The sequence below is a fragment of the Balaenoptera physalus genome (genome assembly GCF_965194825.1).
Source record: "Balaenoptera physalus genome assembly, chromosome: 15".
Taxonomy (NCBI): Eukaryota; Metazoa; Chordata; class Mammalia; order Artiodactyla; family Balaenopteridae; genus Balaenoptera; species Balaenoptera physalus.
In genome coordinates this window covers 52,258,260-52,280,460 of record NC_138894.1, presented here as the reverse complement: position 1 = coordinate 52,280,460, position 22,201 = coordinate 52,258,260, and the positions used below count along the sequence as shown (strand labels likewise).

General features: G+C 41.0%; 1 protein-coding gene across 3 annotated transcripts in view; it reads left to right on the top strand.

The window, feature by feature from the left end:
* The window catches only part of SPTBN1 (spectrin beta, non-erythrocytic 1), a 194,132-nt gene that overhangs the window by 49,741 nt on the left and 122,190 nt on the right, over window positions 1-22,201 (top strand). For all 3 annotated transcript variants that reach the window (XM_082426220.1, XM_082426221.1, XM_082426222.1), the window contains one exon: window positions 3,991-4,185. In XM_082426220.1, coding sequence (XP_082282346.1) covers window positions 4,038-4,185 — 148 coding nt within the window. In that variant the 5' untranslated portion in view covers window positions 3,991-4,037. The remainder of the gene's footprint in view (window positions 1-3,990; window positions 4,186-22,201) is intronic.

Genomic DNA, 22,201 nt, shown 5'->3' with positions numbered 1-22,201 from the left:
CACACACGAGTTAGGATGGAGAAGAGCAGGGAAGCAGTTTTAATCATCTTCCCAATGTCTGGCCACAGAAGACATGGATATTATTCATATCACATCTGGGATATTAGTGATTTGTATTCACTCAAGGATTATTTAATGGGTTCCTGCCGTGGTGATCAAGTCAGAATTCAGGCCACACCGAGCCAGCTGGGACAGTGAGAGCCCTTCTCTGGAGTGGAGATTGTCTTACCTCCCGCCACCCTTACGTAGTTCTCTCAAGCTTTCCTAATGGCAGCCCCACCACCAGGCCCAGTTCCAAGATGGCCAGCCCTCCTCTCTTCTCTCCTCCTAATCTTCCCACAGCCATAGAAGTACAGATTGCTTCACTGGCCCTTGGGACACATGGCTGATAGCTAGCACCTTGGGAAAATCTAGCCCTTTATAGATAACCGCCTGGGGACACCTATAGGTGCGATGTAAGCTGCCCCCGCAGCTGGCACCGTCCTTTGTTGAAGTGGGGTAGGGGATAATGATGGTAGTAGCTTGCTGGGCTTTCTGGGATCCCTGTGCCATGGGCATGCTCTCGTCCATGCTCTTGCCTTGACCCTGACTGTTCCTTCACCCTCAGGTTCCTGCGTTGTTGCTGTTGAATACCTGGAAGCACCGTTTCACTATGGCCCTGGTGGGGATGTGGGACTTTTTTGCTTTGACATATCCGTGAAACTTAAAAAAAAAATTCTATCATTACGAAAACTCTTCTGTTTGGTGAGGATATTGCCTTAGGACAGAGAACGTTGAAGACAAAAATACCCCTGATATCCAAGTTTTTAGATGCTCGAGTGAAACAATCGAATAAAAAGAGTAACTTATAGTCGATACTTATGTTGTATACAGACTCCTAGGAACTTTTGCTCCCCAGTCACCTCTTTGTTTTGAGGAACGATGGCGTTATTAAAGAACAGCATTAAAGAAGAATTCTTAGGAAACATGTGCTGACATTCTCTGAATGACTTATTTTAAACTTAAGTCAAGGACTCAATGTTTGCTTGTCGAGAAATTTGTGGGTAAGTCAGTGGTAGGAAGAGATTCATGGGATGTAGTTGGGCTTACTCTGGAGTCAGGGGTGGTGGGAGCTGGAGCACAGGTTGCTTGCTGCCCTGGAGGCCTCGGTGTAGCTTGTTCTCATTGGTCAGCAGGTGGCACCAAATAGCCAGGACGAATCTGGAGAGAGGTATGTGGTGTTCAGATTTCACCTTGGGTTGGGTTAAACATTTTGGAGTTAATAGCACTATCACGTTTTTTCCCCCTAGAGATGGCATCCTCCAAAGCTGAATTTTGTAGAAGTCTTTGGTTTTGATAGAGTCATAAAACTTAACCATCACCAAGGTCAAATGGTACATAACAATATTGATTTTTTTTTTTTGGAAGGTCATGACTCTGAATGCTAAAAACCAACTGTAAGATCCTTCTATAGAATATACTTACTGGCTTAAGTGTCTGAATTTTTTTGTCTTTTTATGAAATCTTTTCAATACGTTGCTAATGGAGGTGTTAAAATTGATCTACTGATAAATTTATATTTTTGACCTTGATAATGTCTGCCTGATGGGAATCCAGGATTTTACTCCCATCCGAGATGTTTCTGTTTGAGCAGAGATGGGTGACTCTGAGTTACAGATGGTGGTTCAGTTGTGAGGGGGACACGGAGGATGTGTTGGGGATATTCTTGGATATCTTGTGAGAAAACAGCTAATGACAAAAGAGGGGGCATGTTTGTGCTTTTGCCCCCAATTATTACACTACTTGAGGTGCAGTTCATTTGTTTCAGCTTAATTTATTGTCCACGGACACCTGGTTGTGTGTGCCTTGTGTGGTTCTGTGCTAGAACTTGAGAAAAGCTGCCTTTTGAAGCACAATAAGAGGAATGTTTCTTTTCTGCGTATGTGGCTTTGTTTATTTTCTTTGTTTGGTGCCATGTGTGGGGGAAAATGTGAGCTCAAGTGGTCCATTTGTGGTTGCCGGGTGGTGTCTGGTTTGATTAGTGCATGAGCTCCAGTGATTAGGCTTGCTAATAACTCTGGTCTGTGCGTGCATTCTTGGTGCACGCTGAATGAGGTTTTCACGAAACGAGCATCCAGGTACAAAATCTTATAATTAATTTTTGAGTCTTAAGATGGGGCCTGTGGGAAGGGATGGGAGGGGGAGATGACAAACATCTTTTCCCTTGGGATATCTTCCTACAACTAAGTGGGGGGGTGTGTGTGTGCATCTTTCTTCCTCCTCTTCCTCCTCCTCTTTTTAAGTTACTTAGATAAGCTTGTATATAAAATATGCAGGAAGTTAACCACACCCATAGGAATTAAGCACATATCCTTGCCTCCTAGAATCTGTTTTTCACACAGCACCAGGATTGATCTTTTAAAAACATACATCCAGTGATGTCAGTTATTAGGTTAAAATCCTGCCGTGGCTTCCCTCACACTTAGGTTAACAGCCCTTTGTGGACTGGCTCCACCTAACCTTTCCAACCTCATCTCCTTGTATCTCTCCCTACCCACCAGACTTGGGCCACACTCAGGCTCTTCATTCCTCCAACAAGCCCTGCTGTTCTCACCTTAGGGCCTTTATGAGTAGTTTCCTTTGCCTAGGATGTTATTCCTCCTGATCTGGGTGTGACAAGACCATTGAGAGCTCAGTTTAAATACCAACTGAGGCCTTCCCTGACCACCAGCTCTAAACTAGCCATTCATTCCTTTTCTCTCTTTTATTTTTAAATAAAAATATAACAGACACATAATACTTTGTAAGTTTTAAGGTGTAAGATACGTTGATTTGATATGTTTATATATTGCAGTATGATTACCACTGTAGCATTAGCTAACACCTCTATCACTTCACATAATTATCATTTCTTTTTTGTAGTGAGGATGATTAAGTCTAGTCTCTTAGCAGCTTTGAAGTTTATAACACAGTATGATTGATGACTCACTCTGTGTCACATCACTCCAGTTTCATTTTATTTTCTTTCAACTATCTTGTCGTTTCTTGTGTGCTTTTTTTTGTCCAGCTCTTCCTAGTAGGATGTAAGCTTCACTAGAGCCAGGTCCTTATCTTGTTTACTGTTAACCCAGCATCTGGAACAGTGCTGAGCATGTACTAGGTCCCTGGAACATTTTGGTTCCATGAATGAATAATAACTGTATTGAGGGGAGAAGCTATATATTTAAAGCTAAATGTATCTCTCTTAATTCTCTGAGGGCACTGTGATAAAGATGGCAGTGGGCCAAACGTTGAGGCCGAAGTTCTTGTTTCCCATTTATCCCTGTAAAACGCTGTGGCCCTGGGTGGGTCCCTGAGACGTGGGTATTGGGGTGGGTAGTAGAATTTGTAATAACACAGTCATATACATAATTTCAGTCATTATTCAGTCATTTTTTGGTATCTGTTAAACACTAGTACTGTCCTTGCTGCTGTATATTTACTATGTCATTTAATCTGAGGCATCAGTTTTCTAATATGTAAATGATATGCTTAGATAGAATGATCTGTTAATTCTCTTATATCACATTATATGAATTTCTAGGAGAAGCTAAAAGATTATAGTTTATGGTGACACACAATAGAAACAGATTAGTTCATGCAGAACCCCAAGGTAGGTATTCATCCAGCTCTAATAAAACTTTAAAATTGCAAAGTTTAGACTTCAGAAAGGAGGAAGAAACCCACCCTTTGTTGGGTATCCGTCATCTCATTCAGTCTTCTCAACAACCTGTAGAGTATCTTCCCTCTGTAATGTCTGCGGAAGCAGAGGCTCAGAGATGTTGTGCCTTGGCCAAGGTCACACACATGTTACGGGGCAGTGCTGAAGTTCCCAGCCAGCTTCGATTGACTCCAGAGACCTGCTCTCAGCACGCAGGAGTTGTGTTATCTTCTGCTCACCTTTCCCCAGTAGGTTTTGTGGGGATCGACAGCTTAGACTTCTGACGAGGTTTTTCCTTCTGTTTCTCACAGACCTCTAAGAAGGAGCTGATGTGGAGGAGCAGCTGAGGCGGTCCAAGATGACGACCACAGTAGCCACAGACTATGACAACATTGAGATCCAGCAGCAGTACAGCGATGTCAACAACCGCTGGGACGTGGACGACTGGGACAACGAGAACAGCTCCGCGCGGCTCTTCGAGCGGTCCCGCATCAAGGCTCTGGCAGGTAGGGGGCCCTCATGTCCCGTCACAGGGGCCTGGGATGCCTTACAGGTCCCTTTGAAATCACCCACCTTGTCCCCCTCTCAAGGTCAGCTCACCTCTGCTTCAACACGTCCCACCAGAGCAAGCTGACTGTTTCCGTAAGGTGGCCAGTTTCCTATTTGGGGAACTGTCAGTCCCACAGCCAAAATGATTCAGAGCACCAGGTGGTTTTTATAGCCGTTCAGAAAGAGATGCCCTAGGCTTGTCAGAAATCTTTTATTTTTAACACATCTTACATTTCAATATATTGAAGTATACAATACCTTAGACACGAAAATACAGTTTGACCCTGGAACAGCATGGGGGTTAGGGGCACCAACCTGCTGCATGGTTGAAAATCCATGTATTTGACTCCCCCAGAACTTAGCTACTAATGGCCCACTGTTGACCTGAAGCCTTATCCGTAACATAAACAGTCGATTAACACATAATTTGTAAGTTATATGTATGATATACTGTATTCTTACTGTAAAGTAAGCTGGAGAAAAGAAAACGTTATTAAGAAAATCATAAGGAAGGGAAAATACATTTACTGTACATCTATATATTTACTGAAAATAAATGTGTAAGTGTAAGTGTACCTGCACAGTTCAAACGCTTGTTGTTCAAGGGTCAACTGTATACAAATTAACCTGTTTACTTAGGGCCTGTGATATATAAATTAACTTGACCTGTTACAGTACTTGCTTTGAGTGACCAAGGTTAGTTACTATCAAGTGCAAAGGTTTTGGATCTGAAAAGCAATAGCTTAATCTGATGAGGGCACATTTAATGCTATAACAGGTAAGTCTGCCATTGATAAAGTTAACAGGCACACATCCCTTACTTCATGATTTCTCACTCCCTTGTTGCTGTTGAATACTTAAGGCACACTTTTACCAGGGCCCTAGATGGGGTGGGAGTGTTTTATCTTGGAATTGCCCTGAAAAATCAGGAAGGGGTTCAGTCACAATGAAAACTCAGCAGTATTGAGTATGTGTAAACCAAGGGGCCAATGTGGAGCTTATTCAAAAGCTTGCCTCTGTACTTTGAGACTCCAAATAAAATGATTTCCAAGTGAGAAAAGTGGGTTTATGTATTTTTTCCTAATATCTTTAATTATGACAGGTAAACAAAAGTCATGACTTAAACAAGTAAGTTTCCTGTTAATTGTGAAGATAGCTGACTTTTTTGTTACCTTTACAGTGTAATCTGTTTATGAGGCATGTATCATTTGGAGTTCTCTTGATTGTAAGCAAAAGGAAACCTAACCCTAAGTGGTTTAAATGACAAAGAGACGTGACAGAGAGTAGTAGACAAATTCAACATTTAAGCCATACTTGCTCCTGGGCTTAGATGGTATGACCAGGATCCAGTTTCTTTCCACTTTTTGGCTTTCCTTGCTGGTGTGGACTCCATTCTCAGGTGGGCTCTTGGGTCCCTGAAGTCCCAGGATGGCTGCCCCGGGTCCCAAATCTGTTTGTAAGGACATCCAGTAGAAAAGAGCACCTCTGCTTGCCCAGTACTGTACTTCCACTATGGCCGTGGGATCAGTCTCACTGGCTTGATTGACTGTGCTTGGGTCACGTGCCTCTCTCAGAACCTCTCTCCACTGAAGTCAGAAGAGGATATGCTGATTGACATCAGCTAATCAGAATGCATCTTGGGGTGCAGGGAATTGCGGGGTTGGGAGTGGCGAGGGGTCAGTCCCACCCAAACAGCTTGGCTAGAAAATTTAGAATATAACAGGAAGGAGGAAGAGGGAAATGGATGTTGAGAATGCAGGCAACTAAGTGCTATGGAAAAATTGTTCAGCTGCCTTAGGATAATTTGTTTTTTGAGTGGTGGTGATTTGTAGGTCTTTCTTGAGCTTGCCTGATTTGAGGGCATAAATGATTAACCAGATAGTCACTCTAGAATTAGAGAGTTATTTTCTAGCTTATTCATTAACATGGCACCTTATGGAAACCATGATCTTGTCTTGTGCTAGTGGATCGATTTGTACTTTAATGTCTTACCTCATTTTTCTTGCGGTTTCATTTGAGCCATTAGACCAGTATGATATTAGTGGCCAGTTATCTTTGATCATGAGTCATTTACTTTCTGGTTCCAGACTACCAGGTACAGTTGACCCTTGAACAACGGGGGTTTGAACTGTGTGGAGGATTGGTGCCCCTCACCCCTGTGTTGTTCAAGGGTCAACTGTAGTATCGCCCTTTTAAGAATTTTACTCGCAAACTGCAGAGTAGTTCCTTGCTTTGTTCTTTTCTGTAGTTCCAGAGGAGATCCCCAGCTGTCCTTAGGATTAATCAGTTGTCCTTACACTTCCTAAGATGTCTTTCCCTCTGTGTTATCCAGGTCGTTGAACAAATGCTAATAATAGTAAGCATACTTACAGTGTGTCAGGCACTGTTTTAAATGCATTGCATATATTAACAGTTAATCCCATAACAACTATGAGAGAGATTGTTATCTACAATGTATAGATGAGGAAACTGAGGCACAAAGAGATTAAGTAGCTTGCCCAAGGTCACACCGCTGATAAGTGACTGAAGGCAGACTGGCTCCAAAGTGTATACTCTACTATTTTTTTTATATTCAGTAAAATGCAAAATGATTCAAAGCTCACTGGTGTAGAGAATTGATGATGGGTAATGCAAACATGTTAAAAAGATCTTTAGAAGGCTCAGAAATGCATCCTGTGGCTTGAAGAAGCCATGAGTAACCACGAGAAGTTACTGAAAAGAAAACATGCTGCCTCCAGGATAAATAATGTGGAAAAAAAAAAAAAAAGAAAATAAAAACAAAAAAAGAATTGCTTTTAGTGAATCCAGAAGATACCAGGAAAACCACCTGTTCATGGAAGAAATTATCTTGCTTATTATCTGACTTCCCAGTTCTGTGGGACAGAAAAGTCTCTGAGCTCTCTAAGAAGCCTTATAAGCTGATAGTGGGAGTAACAGATCAGACCAGCACCGTCTAGAACTGTGGTTCTAGAATTTGAGTGGTCTTCAGAATCACAGCACAGATTGTGGGCCCACCGCCAGAGTTTTTGATTCAGTAAGTCCAAGATGGTACTTGATAATTTACGTTTCTGACAGGTTCCCAGGTGATGCTGATGTGGCTGGTCTGGGGAATCCCATTTTGAGACTGGTGTAGAGTATCGATGGTCATCTGGTCTACTTCCTTGGGTGTCTGAGGCCATTTCATCTAGAAACAAAACAAATGAACAAACAAACCAAAAACAAACTCACAGATACAGAGATCGTATTAGTGGTTACCACAGGGAAAGCGGGGTGGGTATGGGTGAAAGGGGGTCGACTGTATGGTGAATGGATGATAACTAGAATTGTGCTGGTCATCACTTCATAGTGTATACAGATGAGGAATTCTATTGCTGTAAACCTGAAACTTACATATTAAAGAAACCCTTTAATCTTTTAAAGAAAGGTAAAAGCTAAACATTTTCTTTTTGCAAGTGATGGGTGTTTACGGTTTAGGTTATATTTTGTGGAATCAACACAAAATAGAGGGGAAGTAGGAAAAGTAGTCTTTTTAAAAGTGCAACATTTAGCTTGAAAATATTGATAAAGTAATTAAAATTAATATCTTTATATCAACACTCATAAAGAGTGAATTTAAAAAATTAGGAGGCTATGTACCAAAATATTCCATGTTTCTTTCTGAGTAACTTTTTTCTTATTTGTATTTGAACTTTTTCCTGACATAAACGTGAACAATTTTGCAATTAGGAAAAAAAAACAACATGAAAACATCTTAACATCTAATATCACATTCAAAAGTTTTGATTAATTTTTCTCCCAAAATAATGGCATAGAGAAGTAGTAGGAGAAAGCCTGTGTATGAATGAACATTTAAAAAAATGACAAATTAAAAACAAGATTACTTTGGGAGTTGTCACTTATTAGCATTTATGAGATAAAATTTTGCAGGAGAGCCTTTCTGCTAAGGTATGGACATGGGAAAAGAAATTGACCTTGAGTTTATGTGGTTATGGGGAATTAAGGACAGCTGAGAAACATAGGAAAATGAGGTGAAAGCACCTTAATTGTATCTTTTACATTACATGGATAGAGTAAATAACACTTATTAGTGGCTGTATGTGTAAGCCAGATTTCCTTTAAACATAAGTATTTATTTGAGTGACCAAGAATTTTGGTGGAGCATTTAATCAGCTAAAGCAGTGATGTACATTAAATGTCCAGATCAGTGCTGTCTGAAAGAAATATAATACTAGCCACATGTGACTTTAAATGTTCTAAGTAAGATATATCACTTAATCAGACAATCCAAAAATATTGTATCAACATGTAATCAGTGTAAAAAACTTATTATAAATGAGATACTGTACATTTTTTATACTAAGTCTTTGAGATCCAGTATATATTTTATTTTCCATGTCTCACATGGTCATTTTTAGTCCCACATGGCCAGTGGCTGCCGGTTTGGACAGTGCATCTCTAGTGCCTTCACGTAGATGTTTTATTGGTGAAAACTTTATAGATCCTGCTGAACAAATGTGGGCTTTAAAATCCCTATCACGAATTTGGTCTCGAGTATAGCTGTGAAGCCATGAGTAGTTGGCCACTTGGCTAAATGTGAATTTAAATTCTGATGAGGAATAACCCATCAACTGAATCATTATTTTTAAAATAATCACTCTTTATATGTGTGTGTGCCTTCCACTTCTAAACTTTTATTAAATGGATGCAAAGTAGCAACAAAGACCCTCCACAACATCCACACTCTGCTGTTTCAGCTGAAAACTTTGGCGTTGTTCTTGAGCTCGAGCACTGTTTTTGGAGGCAGAAGACTCAATAGCAAATAGACTTGTTTAAACATGCATATTCCAGGGTGTCCACGCTCCCTCCAAAAAACTGAGATTCACTTCAGTGGGAGGGAGCACAGGAATCTGCATTTTTAATGCCTACAATACTCTCTGAGAAACACTTTCCTCTGACATGGTCTGAAGTGTTCTCACTTAATATTCAAATCTTATTATCCTTGAGTATTCTCACCAAAGTGAAAATCAACTTTTCATCTCTCCTGTAAAATATTAGTCTGCCCTTTCCCCCCAGTAAGTAGGTCACAGTTATGTTTTGATATCTCAGCACCTAAGAAGGCTTAATGTTCTGCCTGAACTGAGTAGAGAGCTGTCTCGTGGCAAGAGGAACACATTCTTGCTGTAATCCCTGCCCTCATTATAGCCCCTGTCTGGGGCATCTTCCTGCAGGAGGTGATGGAGGTTCCCCCGCCTAACCCCAGCCCCTAGAGTTGTTTGGGCCTTTTAATTTGTAGTCTCCAGGAGGGCAGAATATTTCTTGGGGGCCTAAATTTGCTCTCTAGTGCTAATTAAAATTAGTGGGGACTTTTCAAAAGTTATAGATAAAAAAATTCAGGCACAGGGTTTTCTCAGGAGGAAAAGACTTGGACTCCATACACTGAGAATCAAAGCAGAACTTGCCATCTACTTTCTGCCAGTTGACTGCAAATTTCAAGCTGTCATTAAGGTTATATGCTTAAATTATTTACTTAATCCCCAAATAGATAGACCTGTGCATATATGGTGGAAACTTATTTTAAAACTGTAAAAGATTTTTTAGTTTACCTTTTTTGAGAGATGTCTTATTGTCTTTTCTGCCTATAATCATGAATTTTTAATTAGGTGATTTAGATATTGGCTTCATATTTTTTAAGATCCCCTGTGCTACGGTAGTTTTACTTAGAAACTTCCCTGAATACGACTGTTAATTCACAGTCATTCCCCCCTGCCAAGACTGAATACACAAACAAACAAATATATGTAAAATATTTTACTTCCTTCTAGTGGAAGTATGGTGCCAGCTTGCTATTGAATATGCAAAGAGATCTATAAAACATGGTCTGGAATGATCTAATTAGGAAGATAAAACCTATTTACATGAAACGTGAACTAAACTTGTATGCAAGTGCCAAGAAAGTAGTGCAGGCAATTAGTGCTCTAGTAATTTAGAGGGAAGGATTGATCGCAAGAGGGAAAAAAAAAAGGCATTTTAAGAGGATGGGTCAAGTAATGTAAAGAACATTGGAACTTGGAGAGAGAGAGAGAGTGGAGCCTGAACCTTGGCGTGGCTGCTTCCGTTTCCACTGCAGCAAAACAGAAGAGGCCTTTTGCTAAAACAGAAAGTGCTTTTGGCTTCTCAAGATGATACACCACCTTGAGCTTGGATTCGTTCCTTGAAAATTAAGCTAGAGGTTTTCTTATTTGCATACTCATCACCCTGTTCAGATGGAACACTTTTATGCCCCAAGGGAAAGGCTTCTTGCATGATGGAGTGGATTTTTATAGTTAGGATTAACAGATTTAATAGCTACCCCATCTTTTTCCCCATCTACTCTTGAGGCTGTTTGCCTAAATTATGCATTATTTGGGATTATTTGTGAGAGCTGCATGGTCCCTAGTGCCACTAAATACACCACCCATTACTTGTGAAATCTGAATCTGAAAGAGCATTTCATATCAAAGAGGTTCATGCAGGCTAGTGAAGAGAAGGTCTGTTTAGGTCATTAGAAGTAGTCCTGGATTATACCCTCAATTTATTTTCTGTATACATAAGGCTTCAGTAGTTTCCTGACTGTAGGACTGCAGGAATCTTTTCTTTCTTTTTTGGGTAGAGGTTCCTCAGATTTCCCTCCCCTCTCTTTCTCCTTACTGCTGTAGATGACACCCTCCTGACTTTTGAAATCAGCTTTGATTTCCGCTCCTGTGCCTTATATTCTTCAGATTTTCTTCTCATCTCAGCAATGGCTGAAACTCCATAGCAACTGAGATGAATGATCCTGGCTGGGAGAAACAGCCTACTATTCTTCTCCTTCATCAAACCTCTTAACCACACACCATTCCTCTTCCTAACCCAGCCCCCATTCCTGCCCTTCAGTCTCTTTCAAGTTTCATTCCTTAGGTCAGAGAACTTCTCAATCCTCATCCCCTTACTCATCTCTTACTGCACCTTAGCCTTTGTCTTAACTTCTCACCCCATCAGAATATTTTCCTTAAGTCAGTCCCTTACTTTTGAGGAACTCCAATCACCATTTCTAGGGGAGAATCCCATCTATTTTATGCTTGATTTGTGATTGAACTTAGGGAATGTGACCTGTCTTTTGTTGGAGACTGCCTAGGTAAGCAAAAGAGGAAAAATTCATGATTTTTCTCCTCTCTTCTACTTTTCCTGGCTCTCTCTGCATATGTGCACCCTCCACCCACCGCCATCTGTCTGTATTTTAAATATCAGCTTTATTGAGATATTATTTACATACCATAAAATTTTCCCCTAAGAAGTGTACAATTCAGTGATTTTTAATATACTCACAGAGTTGTGCGACTATCACCACTAATCCCAGAACATTTTTATCACCCCCCAAAGAAGTCGCATACACATTAGCAGTCGCTTCCCATTTTCACTCCTCGCCAGCTCCAGGCAGCCACTAATCTAGTTACTGACTATGGATTTGTCTTTTCTGGACATTTTATCTAAATGGAATCATACAACATGTGGCCGTTTGTGACTGGTTTCTTTTACTTAGCAAAACATTTTCAAGGTGCATCCGCGTTGTATAGCATGTTATCAGTACCTCTCTGATTTCTCCCTCTGTTCTCTTATGTAAGTAATCGTGGTAGATTAGTGAGGAAGAACAGAAAAAATTCTATGAAAGTTACTGACAGCATAATACTGTGATTTTAGTTGGCAGTTGCCTGGGAGTAGATGGCAAATACCTCGTAGGCATCTGAAAGTACTGTAGAGTTAAGTACTTCTTCATTTACCTGGATGTGGTCATCAGATAAGCCTCCTGGTGGGTGTTTGGTGATCTCACACGGTCATCTTTGTTCCATCTGTTAAATTCACTTATACCGTTTAACTCTTTTGCCAGTTTTCTATCCAAGTGGACCTGTGAGCAGGTAAAGAAGAAAATATAAGAAAGTAAAAAGAAAATACATCATTTACATACAGGGCATTTATAAAGTCCTGTCTACTTTAAAAACATGTCCCACAATGAGAGCAAGCTAAAAATGTCATGAAGTAGGTTTTACATTAACAGTGGCAATTCGGATAGCTAAGGTTTTTATTTAACCACCATCTGCGGCAGTACCATTCAATTTAATTTTCTAATTTGTAGAGAAAATTAATGCTGGGTAGATGTTAAATAGTTTCTTAAATTATGTTTTGATGTTTGACACCAAGTTGATTATAGAAGATGGCTTTGATTATTAAACTGCGTATTCGTCGGTAGTTTTGACACGATCACATAAATAGTAACCCAGTGGGAGGGTTCTGGGTAAGAAGGTAACAAGGTGGTGTGTGTCTGCTGATTGGCTTCTCTGGAAAGAATTCTGCATTCACAATTATTTGGGGTTAGTTCTTTCTGGTTTTCAGGAACAGGGATTCACTTGAGTGTCTGAATAAAAAAAAGATAGTGTGTGGTGGAGTGGGGGTTGGGAGGTTACTGCAAAGTTTCAGGTGCACGAGCCCCAGAAATCCATTAGTGACTGAGGCTGCTGTAGGGCTGGAGGTGATCTTCATCTTTCAGGTGGGGCGGGTACCTCATGGATGGGAGCCCCCTGCATAGTGCTGGTATCTGCTCATCATAACTCAGCTCACCGATGGCTTTGGTATGTTGTGGTTCCAACTCTACCTCCTGCCAATCTTTCTCTTTTGACGTCATTGCTAAACGACTCAATATCCTGGCCTTCTCTGGTTCAGATCTCTATGAGGTTGAGTATGGAGTTGGGGCTCTGATTGGCCCGGATAATATTTTTATATCAGGTCATGACCAACTGGTTACTTACAAATGATTACCTTTAAAAGAGTTACCCAGAACATTGGTGAAGAGCAGGAAGTCATATGTATAAAACATACTAGCTGCATTCATCCACGGATTAGAGGGGATTTGGCTGGCAGTCGGAGGCTATGGTTGGCATTTCTAATGCAGAATTGTGGTGTGGTGGGGAAAGGTATTTTATATTAGGACTTTCGGGGAAAGATATTGGTATATCTTGTGTGATCAAGGGAAGAGCTAAGCAGCCAGTCTGAGGGAAAGGCAAAGTGCAGACAGGCCCCGGAACAACAGAAATTGAGGCTTTCCATCTCTCAATCTCTTGATTTTAGCTTCTGTCTCTGCCCCTGCAGGTGGTTTTCCAGGTAGCAGGAGGTGTGCTTGCCATGTGCCCCTGGACTTTGCTATCCACCACTTGCCCCATTTTTCTAGTTCCACTTGGAAACGTTGGGGCTGTTTGCTAAGGAGGATGTAATTTACGAGGCTTTGGTCACGGGGTGACTCCTGAACCTGTGCACTGTGGTGTAGGGTGTAGAGGGATGTAAGAACACGGTAGCTCTCCCTGGAACCACATGGAGGTCCTCCTGAAAAAGGGAGTGGGTGCTGGGCAGATGGCAGTATATAACAGTAAATGTTCACGGCATGTTTTTAGATAGATTGATGTCCTTGATTCAGAGGGAACACTATTTTATAAAAATGGCAAGATGATCTTCACCGCTGATGAATAGCTTCCTTAAAACAAAGCAACCAATAACCTTACAGCTTCCTTTAAGATCTTTGAAAACGTAAACAAAGAGAAATGAACATTAGCGTGTCAGTCTTTAGAATAAGCTGTTCAGTTTGAACCGAAGTTAATTTGTGAATTTGCTTGGTGATTTAGTGACTTGGAAGCAGTTTATCCCATTCTTTCTTCTGGGGCCTCAAGGACCAGCACATTCTTAGAGTATGACAGGTGCCCAGTAATAGAGTGTCATTCCAGGTTTTTTAGCAGTATAGTGATGTAAGTACAATATTAGCATGTTCCTTACCGACATGTAATCTGTTTCGGGAAAATAGACTGTATGTATAACAGTCAGTGCATGCGACAGTATTACACAAAAGTGTTGTGACGCTTCCCCAAAACCTGAATCTTGGTCTCTTCATTTTCTGGTTGATAGAGATGTCCATTTTCCACAATTCTTATCTCTTCTAGAGTCTCATTAGGTAATTTTCAAGGGAAGTTTTGATCTCTTTCTTGCAAACGTGTGAATTTTCAGAACCCTAAGGTAGTGACATAATTGGGTGATGGGCACATGTTACTGGGTGAGGCTGATAAAAATTTTGTCACATAGGTTTAAATTTCTGCAGACTCCTTTGATTTCTTGAACATGTATGTGAAATTGCTTTATTAGCCACATCATTGTGTCTGTAGGCATCGTAAGAAACAGATGGACTGAAGTCAGGGAGATGCTGGGCCATTTGCCAGGTCCCTGGACCCTCCCTGCCTTGCATGTTACCGTTTGGATCACCCTATAAGTCTTCAGCAAACCCAAGCCCTCTCCACTGGCTCCAGCCTGAGCCTTATTAATTTTGTGTGTGTGCTCAAGGTGGATGTATCCATACTTTGTCTCTCTGGCTGACTGCTAAACTCCTCAAAGACAGTGACAATGAGTAATGTTTTTTTTTTCGGCATTCCTCACATAAGTCAGAATGCGATTATGTACTTTTACTTGTCAGACTGAAGAACTGATTCATGATCAGAACTACTAAGTATCACTTCATTTGGGGAAAATTTCTCCCTAGTTTCTGTAATACCATTGAAAAATTAGTTTTACGTATTTAAGAATTTTACATTAAAATATATTATAAAATAATGCCTTGCATTGTATATTGTATGTTACAATGCATGCATTGTTAAAAAAAAAAAAAGAAAGTCCAAACACTACGGAAGTAGACAGTGAATGTTTCCCCTTCCCCAAACCTGTCTCCATCCCTAAAGATAATTCCTTTTAAAAGTTTGATGTGTATCTTTTGGGATATTTTCCATGTAAATTATTATAAACAGTAGCAGGACCAGTTGATTGTTAGACTCTGGAGTTTAGTCTTTTCCCCACCAAAGAGGACTGTCTTAGATTTTCGTTCTTGCAGGAGCCGATCTCCTTACTGCATTGTCACCTGAAGAGAGGCTTTTGGAAGTTTGGGGCATTGTTTGGAAGCTGGTACAAACCATTCTACAGTGGATCAGCCATCCTTCCACGATGCTCTCAGGGTGGCACCTGCCTCCTTTTGTGCTGCACATGTCTGCCCCTAGGGTTTTATGCTTTTTGGCCAGAAGAGCTAAAGCTAAAGATTTCTTGATTTGTCTTCTCCTCTTTCATGTCACTGCAGTGTTTCTGGACCTCTTCTCTCGTTGTCTCTTTGCCTTGCATGTTTCTGGGATACTAGAGGTGCTCAATGGGGGGGCATCTCTAAAGAGGCCCTCACTCCTGGGTGGGCCTGCAGTTTGCCTGTGTTCTCCTGTGTGTCACCATTAGCCTCAAGTGGGTGCCGGCAGTTGGAGTTTGATAATTTAAGGGTTCATCACAAATTTGTAAATGCTGGCCACAGTTTTCCTCCTGGAATACTGTATTGTGACTTTAAGGACATAGGGAATTTGGCGAATATGGTGGCCACACAGGACAGAGAAGGAATTGCTATCATTGTAGTATATGGTTCCTAGAATACTTCCATTTTGCTTCAACAGCCAAAGGCCACTCATCTGTCCCCTAGATTAGGCTCCAAGTGGACTCGAGTGCTGTTAATGATGGTTGTTTTCACTGATGTATAATTTAAGCCTTTTCTTCTGTGGTTAACAACAACAGAAACAATCTAGTAACTTTCTGAATCCATGGGGCTAGTGGCCTGTCATTTATCCAGCTTGGGCCCGTGGTCAGTTTTTTACCTTTTCTCTAGCCAGGATGTGGGTTTGACAGTTCCATGGATTGATAGTCCTGAAGCTGTGTTATATACTGATGTTGGAAAAATAAGTTTACAGACCACATCTTTTAGCCCTTTGTGTGTCTCTACTGTGAAAATACAAAGTTTTGTACCTGGAACTGGTCGTCCTGCAGAGGATCAGTGTGAACCTCTTGCTTTTGCCCTGAGCCCCTAAACGCACCATCCGTGGAGCTGTCTCCAAGCATTTGAGGGAAGGCCAGTATTAGTAGGGATGCTTGTAAATAATGGAGAGGTATTTAAGACTGCCTTGAGAATTATGGGATGGAGAGGAGGCAAGGCTGGAGAAGGCACTTGATACTAATTTGAAACCCAAAACCCCTGACACTGAATTAACAGGTGTGCTTGTGCTTTCTTTGTGCATTTAATCAGCTGTAATCTTCAGGTGTGCCCACATGTAGGTTTTTTTGTTTGTTTGTTTGTTTGTTTTTAACTCCCTCACATTCAGGGAGCCATTTTAATTGACACCCAACACCGCTATTATGTGAACTGAATTTTATCATGAACGATGAAGTTTCTATGTTTTTTAAACTGAATGGAGGACTTTAGAGTAATCACATTGATCTAATCTATAACTGACTTAAGATTTTGAAGGAAAAAAATTTGAGCAAAATATCAGTAAGAAATACAGTTTACACGGCAATCTAGTACACACATAAACTTATGTCCAGATCTTCATTGACTTACGATAAGGTTATGTCCTGATAAACCCATCAGCAAGTTGAAAATGTCGTAAGTCCAAAAAAATGCATTTAATACACCTAACCTACTGAACACCATAGCTTAGCCTTGCCTACCTTAAACGTGCTCAGAACACTTACATTAGCCTGAATCTAACAAAGCGTATTTTATAATAAAGTGTTGTCTATCTCATGTAATGTATTGTTTGTGCTGTACTAAAAGTGAAAATGAGAATGGTTCTAAGTGTATTGGTCATTTACCCCTGTGACCGCCTGGTTGACTAGAGCTGCTGCCCGCATCACGAGACAGTATCATACAGCGTATTGCTAGCCCAGGAAAAGATCAAAATTCACAATTCAAAGTATGGTTTCTACTGAACGTGTACTGCTTTTGCAAAATCGAGTTGAACCATCGTAAGGAACTGTCTGTGGGTATGTGTGTGTGTGTGTGTGCACCCACATTTCAATTTCACAAAGTAGTGTTTACGTGTATTTCATGAGATGCTGTGATATTTTTCATTCTATTTTTTTTAAATGCTAGTATTGATCCGCTAATTAGAGTTTATAACCAACAGTGTTGGAAAACCCTGTGATAACAGGTCCATTTGAAAGAACATCTAAGTGGTCTCTCTGTTTTTAAGCTTTATGAATCATGGTTATTAGAGTGATTATTTGATGTTTTTGTTTCATTCATTTATTAGTGAATGAATGAATAAATGAAATCTTTATTGAGCACCGACTATGTACCAGGCACTGTGATTAACATCAGAAATGCAGTTGACCCTTGAACAATGTGGGGGTTAGTGATGCAGACCCTCTGTGTCAGTGAGAAATCCGAGTACTGTGTAACTTTACAGTTAGCCCTCTGTATCATGGTTCCTCTGTATGTGTGGTTTTGCATCTGCTGGATTCAACCAACCGTGGATCATGTAACACTGTAGTGTAGTATCTACTGTTGAAAAAAATACACATAGAAGTGGACCTGCACAGTTCAAACCCACGTTGTTCAAGGGTCAACTGTATAGAGATAGGTTATTAAGTGAAAACAAGCTTGTGGCCAGCAGAAAAGATTTTCAGTTCTTTCAGAGGAGAGGCAATGTCAGTAGATGGGAGGGAGCTACAGGCTGAACAGGTGGTGCCCAGAATGGCACGACCGTGCCCGGCTGTCTTGGGGAGCCACGCAGAAGTGCAGAAGGAGCTAGAGGGAGAACCCTAGAAGTGCACGAGGAGGGCCTCGAATGCCACGCCAAGGAGTTGTCTTTATCCTTAAATTTAGCCTGTGGGTTTCAACATTGAGTTTGGGAGAATTGTTATTTTTAAGTAGAATTGTATTTGCTACCTCAATATGTAAAATGGCAAACTTGGAGCCACTCTGGATGAAACAGAGTGGCCTCACCTGGATTTCTACCCCCAGGGGTCCTGATCCTGAGAACCATTGGTAGGATGGCACTTGGGTCTCAGCAGGAGCCCTCTGGGGACACCATGGAGGAAGGCCTAGGAGAAAAGCTAGATAGAGGGAAGCCATTTGGGGAGACTGTACTGTTTGTCTGGAGGAGATGAGTAGGAGGCCCTGAAACTGGGGCGGTCACCAAGGGTTTGAGAGAGCAAGGACTTAAACTGTTAATCAGAATCCCTAGGACTTGCTCCCCAGTGGGCTGTGGAGGGGATGGGAAAGGAAGGTGGGAGGAGCATGAGTTTGGTTTTGGTTATATGAAACCTCATGCTAAGTTTTTTCTTCTGGGTTCCAGATGCTTGGGGTATCTTGAGAGCTGTATGGGGTATTTCGGTCACAAATATGCAAGGCAGGCCACTGTTCAGTATTTTGTTTTTGCTCTATCACGTGGCCTCTAGTTTTCAGGATTATACCACGTTTTCCTTAGCTTGCATTTGCCCATATTCTCCCCAGCCTTTGGAAAACACATGGGCCCCGAGGTCTCTCATCTGCCTCTCCGCATGCCCATGTGCGGGTCCTCCTAGGACCTGAGCACCTGGCTATTCCTAGGCTTGGATTCAGGCATCCAGGACCATCTCTCACAGGGCTGATGCTGAGAAAGGAAGAGTGGCTTTCAAGGCCTGGGGTCTGAGATTAAATCCCTGCTCTGCTACTTACTAGCTGTAAGGTAGTGAGCAAAGTTACTTCTATAGGATGAGAATCATAATATCCTCCCTGTGGGATTGTTGCGAGAACTTTAATGTGGAAGCTGCCTAGCTCAGCGTCTGCACAAGGTAGGCATGCGTGGGAGGTGCTAATTATAACCTTGCACTAGGAAGATAAATCTTCTGAAGAGAGGTCTCCTCTCTCCTCCTGCAAGGAGGCCTTCCATATTAAGAAATGCTACATTAATACACGGTCGGAAGATCAGAAGTCAAGGTGGAAAAGCAAGAACATTCAAAGGACGCCTGTCTGATGGCCTAAAGATAGTGCCGACCTGTGGCTTTGTTTGCTGTGGTGTTTAGAGGGCATTTGTGATTCCAGGCCTTCTTCTGGGGAGTGGGAAAAGCATTGGAAAAGCCTCCTTTTTAATTAAAAAAAATCCCTAATATGTTCTTTGCATTTGCATCTTCTCTGGCTGCATTTTCCTGTTCTGAGTTTGTACTCAGTGCACATTAAAATAATCGGAACCCTAAACATTCATTGAGAGAATGATTTAGGGGAAAAGTTCCATAAAAACATTTTAAAACTTTTCTTGGAGTGGAGGTTGAGAAATTTATTTATTTTTTCCCCTGCAAATAACCAAGATTGGAGGGAGGGAGCGATGGAGATGGGATTGGGAGCCCTGTGTTGCTTGGAGGGGGCGGGGGGAGCTCAGCATAGAACATCCAAGTCACGTAGGCCGGCCCTTGCTGGGAGAGGGTTGATCCTTTATGGGGGTGATTAGATTTGGTGCTCTTTCCTTCTTGTTGAGACAGCTGTAGTTTGGCATCAGGGGATAATAAAGAAGAAATATTGCTAGATTTTCAGGGGGATTATTTGTAATGCTTAAAATTTGTGTATCACTTTCATCTTGGGGAAGATTATAAAAATATTACTTAAATATTAAGAGCTGTCTTCAGTAGGGGGCATTAGCCCCCATTTCACAGATTTCAGTCGGAGATTTTCTGAATTAGGTTGTTATTTGCCCCAGCCTTCCTACTTTAGTAGTAATATAAATCAGAGGCCCCTGCGTTCCAGGGCAGTAATTGAAAGCCTCTGATGCCTATCTTTGACCTATCTTCTCTAACTCTCTTGTAAATTGCCCTCCTTCGCATAAGTATTTGTAGGTATCTGAATGCCTTTTAATTCATGAAAAAAAAAAACTTGTACCTCTTCCTACAGTTACTCCATATCAGAGAATTATGAGTAAGACTCTGAGATACCTTGCATAAACCTAGAAGATTAGAACTGCTGGAGGAACAGAAATTAGAGCAAAGTTTTTAGAGTTTTTTTTTTTTTTTAAGTAATGAATACTCATTTGTGACATCAGTGGTGATTGAGCTTATTTTAAAAGCTTTCCCGATAGAGCCAAACATTACCTATGTTTAACAGGAAAGCTGAATCAAGAATCAGATATTTTACAGAGTTCTTTCTTCTGATTGTCACGCGCAAGAGAAATGTGACCTGTTTAAAAAGGGGGGCTTAAGTGACTTATTTTTAAAAAAAGGTCAAACATTTATCTATGTTAAATAGTATACTAAAAAGATATGGTGGTATGAATTACCTTATAAGGTATGGAGGTATAAAATATATCCTAGATATGACTGTTGGTAGGTTGTAGAAACAACTTGAAAAACATTTTTAGAAAAGGGGTATGTTTATATTTAAGGAAGGATGAAATTAAATAAGTGAAGGTATCCTGGGAGACCTGGGCACTTTATTTAACGTGCCTACTATTCCATTGCTCTTCTACTGTTAGAGGAAAGCCAGGCATTAAAGATGGGCATTATATTCCAGGGAAAACTTTTTTTAGGTCCCAAAGCTTTTTACGGCATTGACAAAAGGGCTTCAACTGGGAGGCTGTTGTCCGTATTGTTTCTGCAGCCAGGAGATGGAGGTGCTGCTGGGCTTGGCTGGTTGAGACTTGAGAGAAATGGTGCAGCCTCTCTCAGCTTCACTTTCATTTGAAAAACGAGGGACAGGCTGGTTAGGTATTCCAAGGTCCCGTAGGCCTCCAGGAGCGTGTGTGGGCTCCTGAGGAGTTAGCAGGCTGCCTTCCTGTGGTTGCCAAGGTGAGTTTTTGGCCTCTTTTCCAAGTGGTTTCTGTGTACACAGTGAGATGCAAACTGTGTACAGGGATGATAGCAAACTTTGTCCTTCTCCAGGAAATGATAAATGCCATGTGACTCTGACTCAAGTCCTAGTCTCTTGTTAATTTTTTGTAAACTTTTTATGTTTGATGAGTCAGAAATGCAGGCTCTTGTAGAGTGTTAACAAGACTTTTGATTATAATCACTTCAAACTGCAGGCCCGTCTCCTGTGTAATGATTTTTGCCATTCGCCTTTCCATAATCTTACATAGGCAGGATAGAAGGACACTTTGATCAGTAAGAACTGTGCTCTGTTGCTTCATGAGCCCTTGTTACACTAAAATTATTCTTAACAGAAAACTATGTATGTGCCCACATTAAGAGGATATCAGCAAGTCTGAATATTTCATGAGAGTTGATGGAGTATCACAGAACCTTAGGAGTACGGAAAACTTCTGTGTTAATATCGGCCAAGGTGATCCTGCGCACATGTGGGCCTGCTCGTGGATGCACACACCACACCCACACCCAAATTGTGTAGATGTGTGCATGCCTGCTTAACTATGATGTGTTGCTACTGACTCTTCCTAAACTACCAAAAACTACTACTGCAAATTTGTGTTTTGGGGATTCAGTCTCAAAGAGGCTGACTGAAAAAATAGTTTTTGAACAATTTCATGAAGGGTGGACTTGCAGAGATCAGAAGGCCTGACCCTAGGCGTAACTGCAGTACATGGAGGTTACTCTACAGCACTATGTACACAGACATGAGGCTTGGAGGCAATTTGGAGTCAATAAATACTTTATTGGGACTTTTGTTGTAAAAAATGAGAGTTGGCAGGATTCCAATACAGTTTTTTTTTTCTTAAGAGTTGAAGAGAGGACTTGGAGGGATCAGTGTGTTGGTTGATAGCATTTGAGAACGTTTTGTTTGAGTTTGGAGTCATAGACGCGTAACATGGCCTTAGATCAGCTTTTCTTCCCATACCCAGTAGTGGATTCCCACAGAGTCAGTACCAAAGCTTTTTAATTTCATTTAACTTTATTTTTAATTGTGGTAAAAAACACATAACATAAAATTTACCATGTTAACCATTTTTAAGTGTACAGTTCAATAGTGTTAACTATATCGACATTGTTATGTAGCAAATCTCTAGAACTTTTTCATCTTGCAAAACTGAAACTCAAAACCCATTAAACAACAACTCCCCAATTCCCCCTTCCCCAGCTCCTGGCAACCTCCATCCTACTTTCTGTTTCCTTGAGTTTCACTAATAGATACCCCACGTA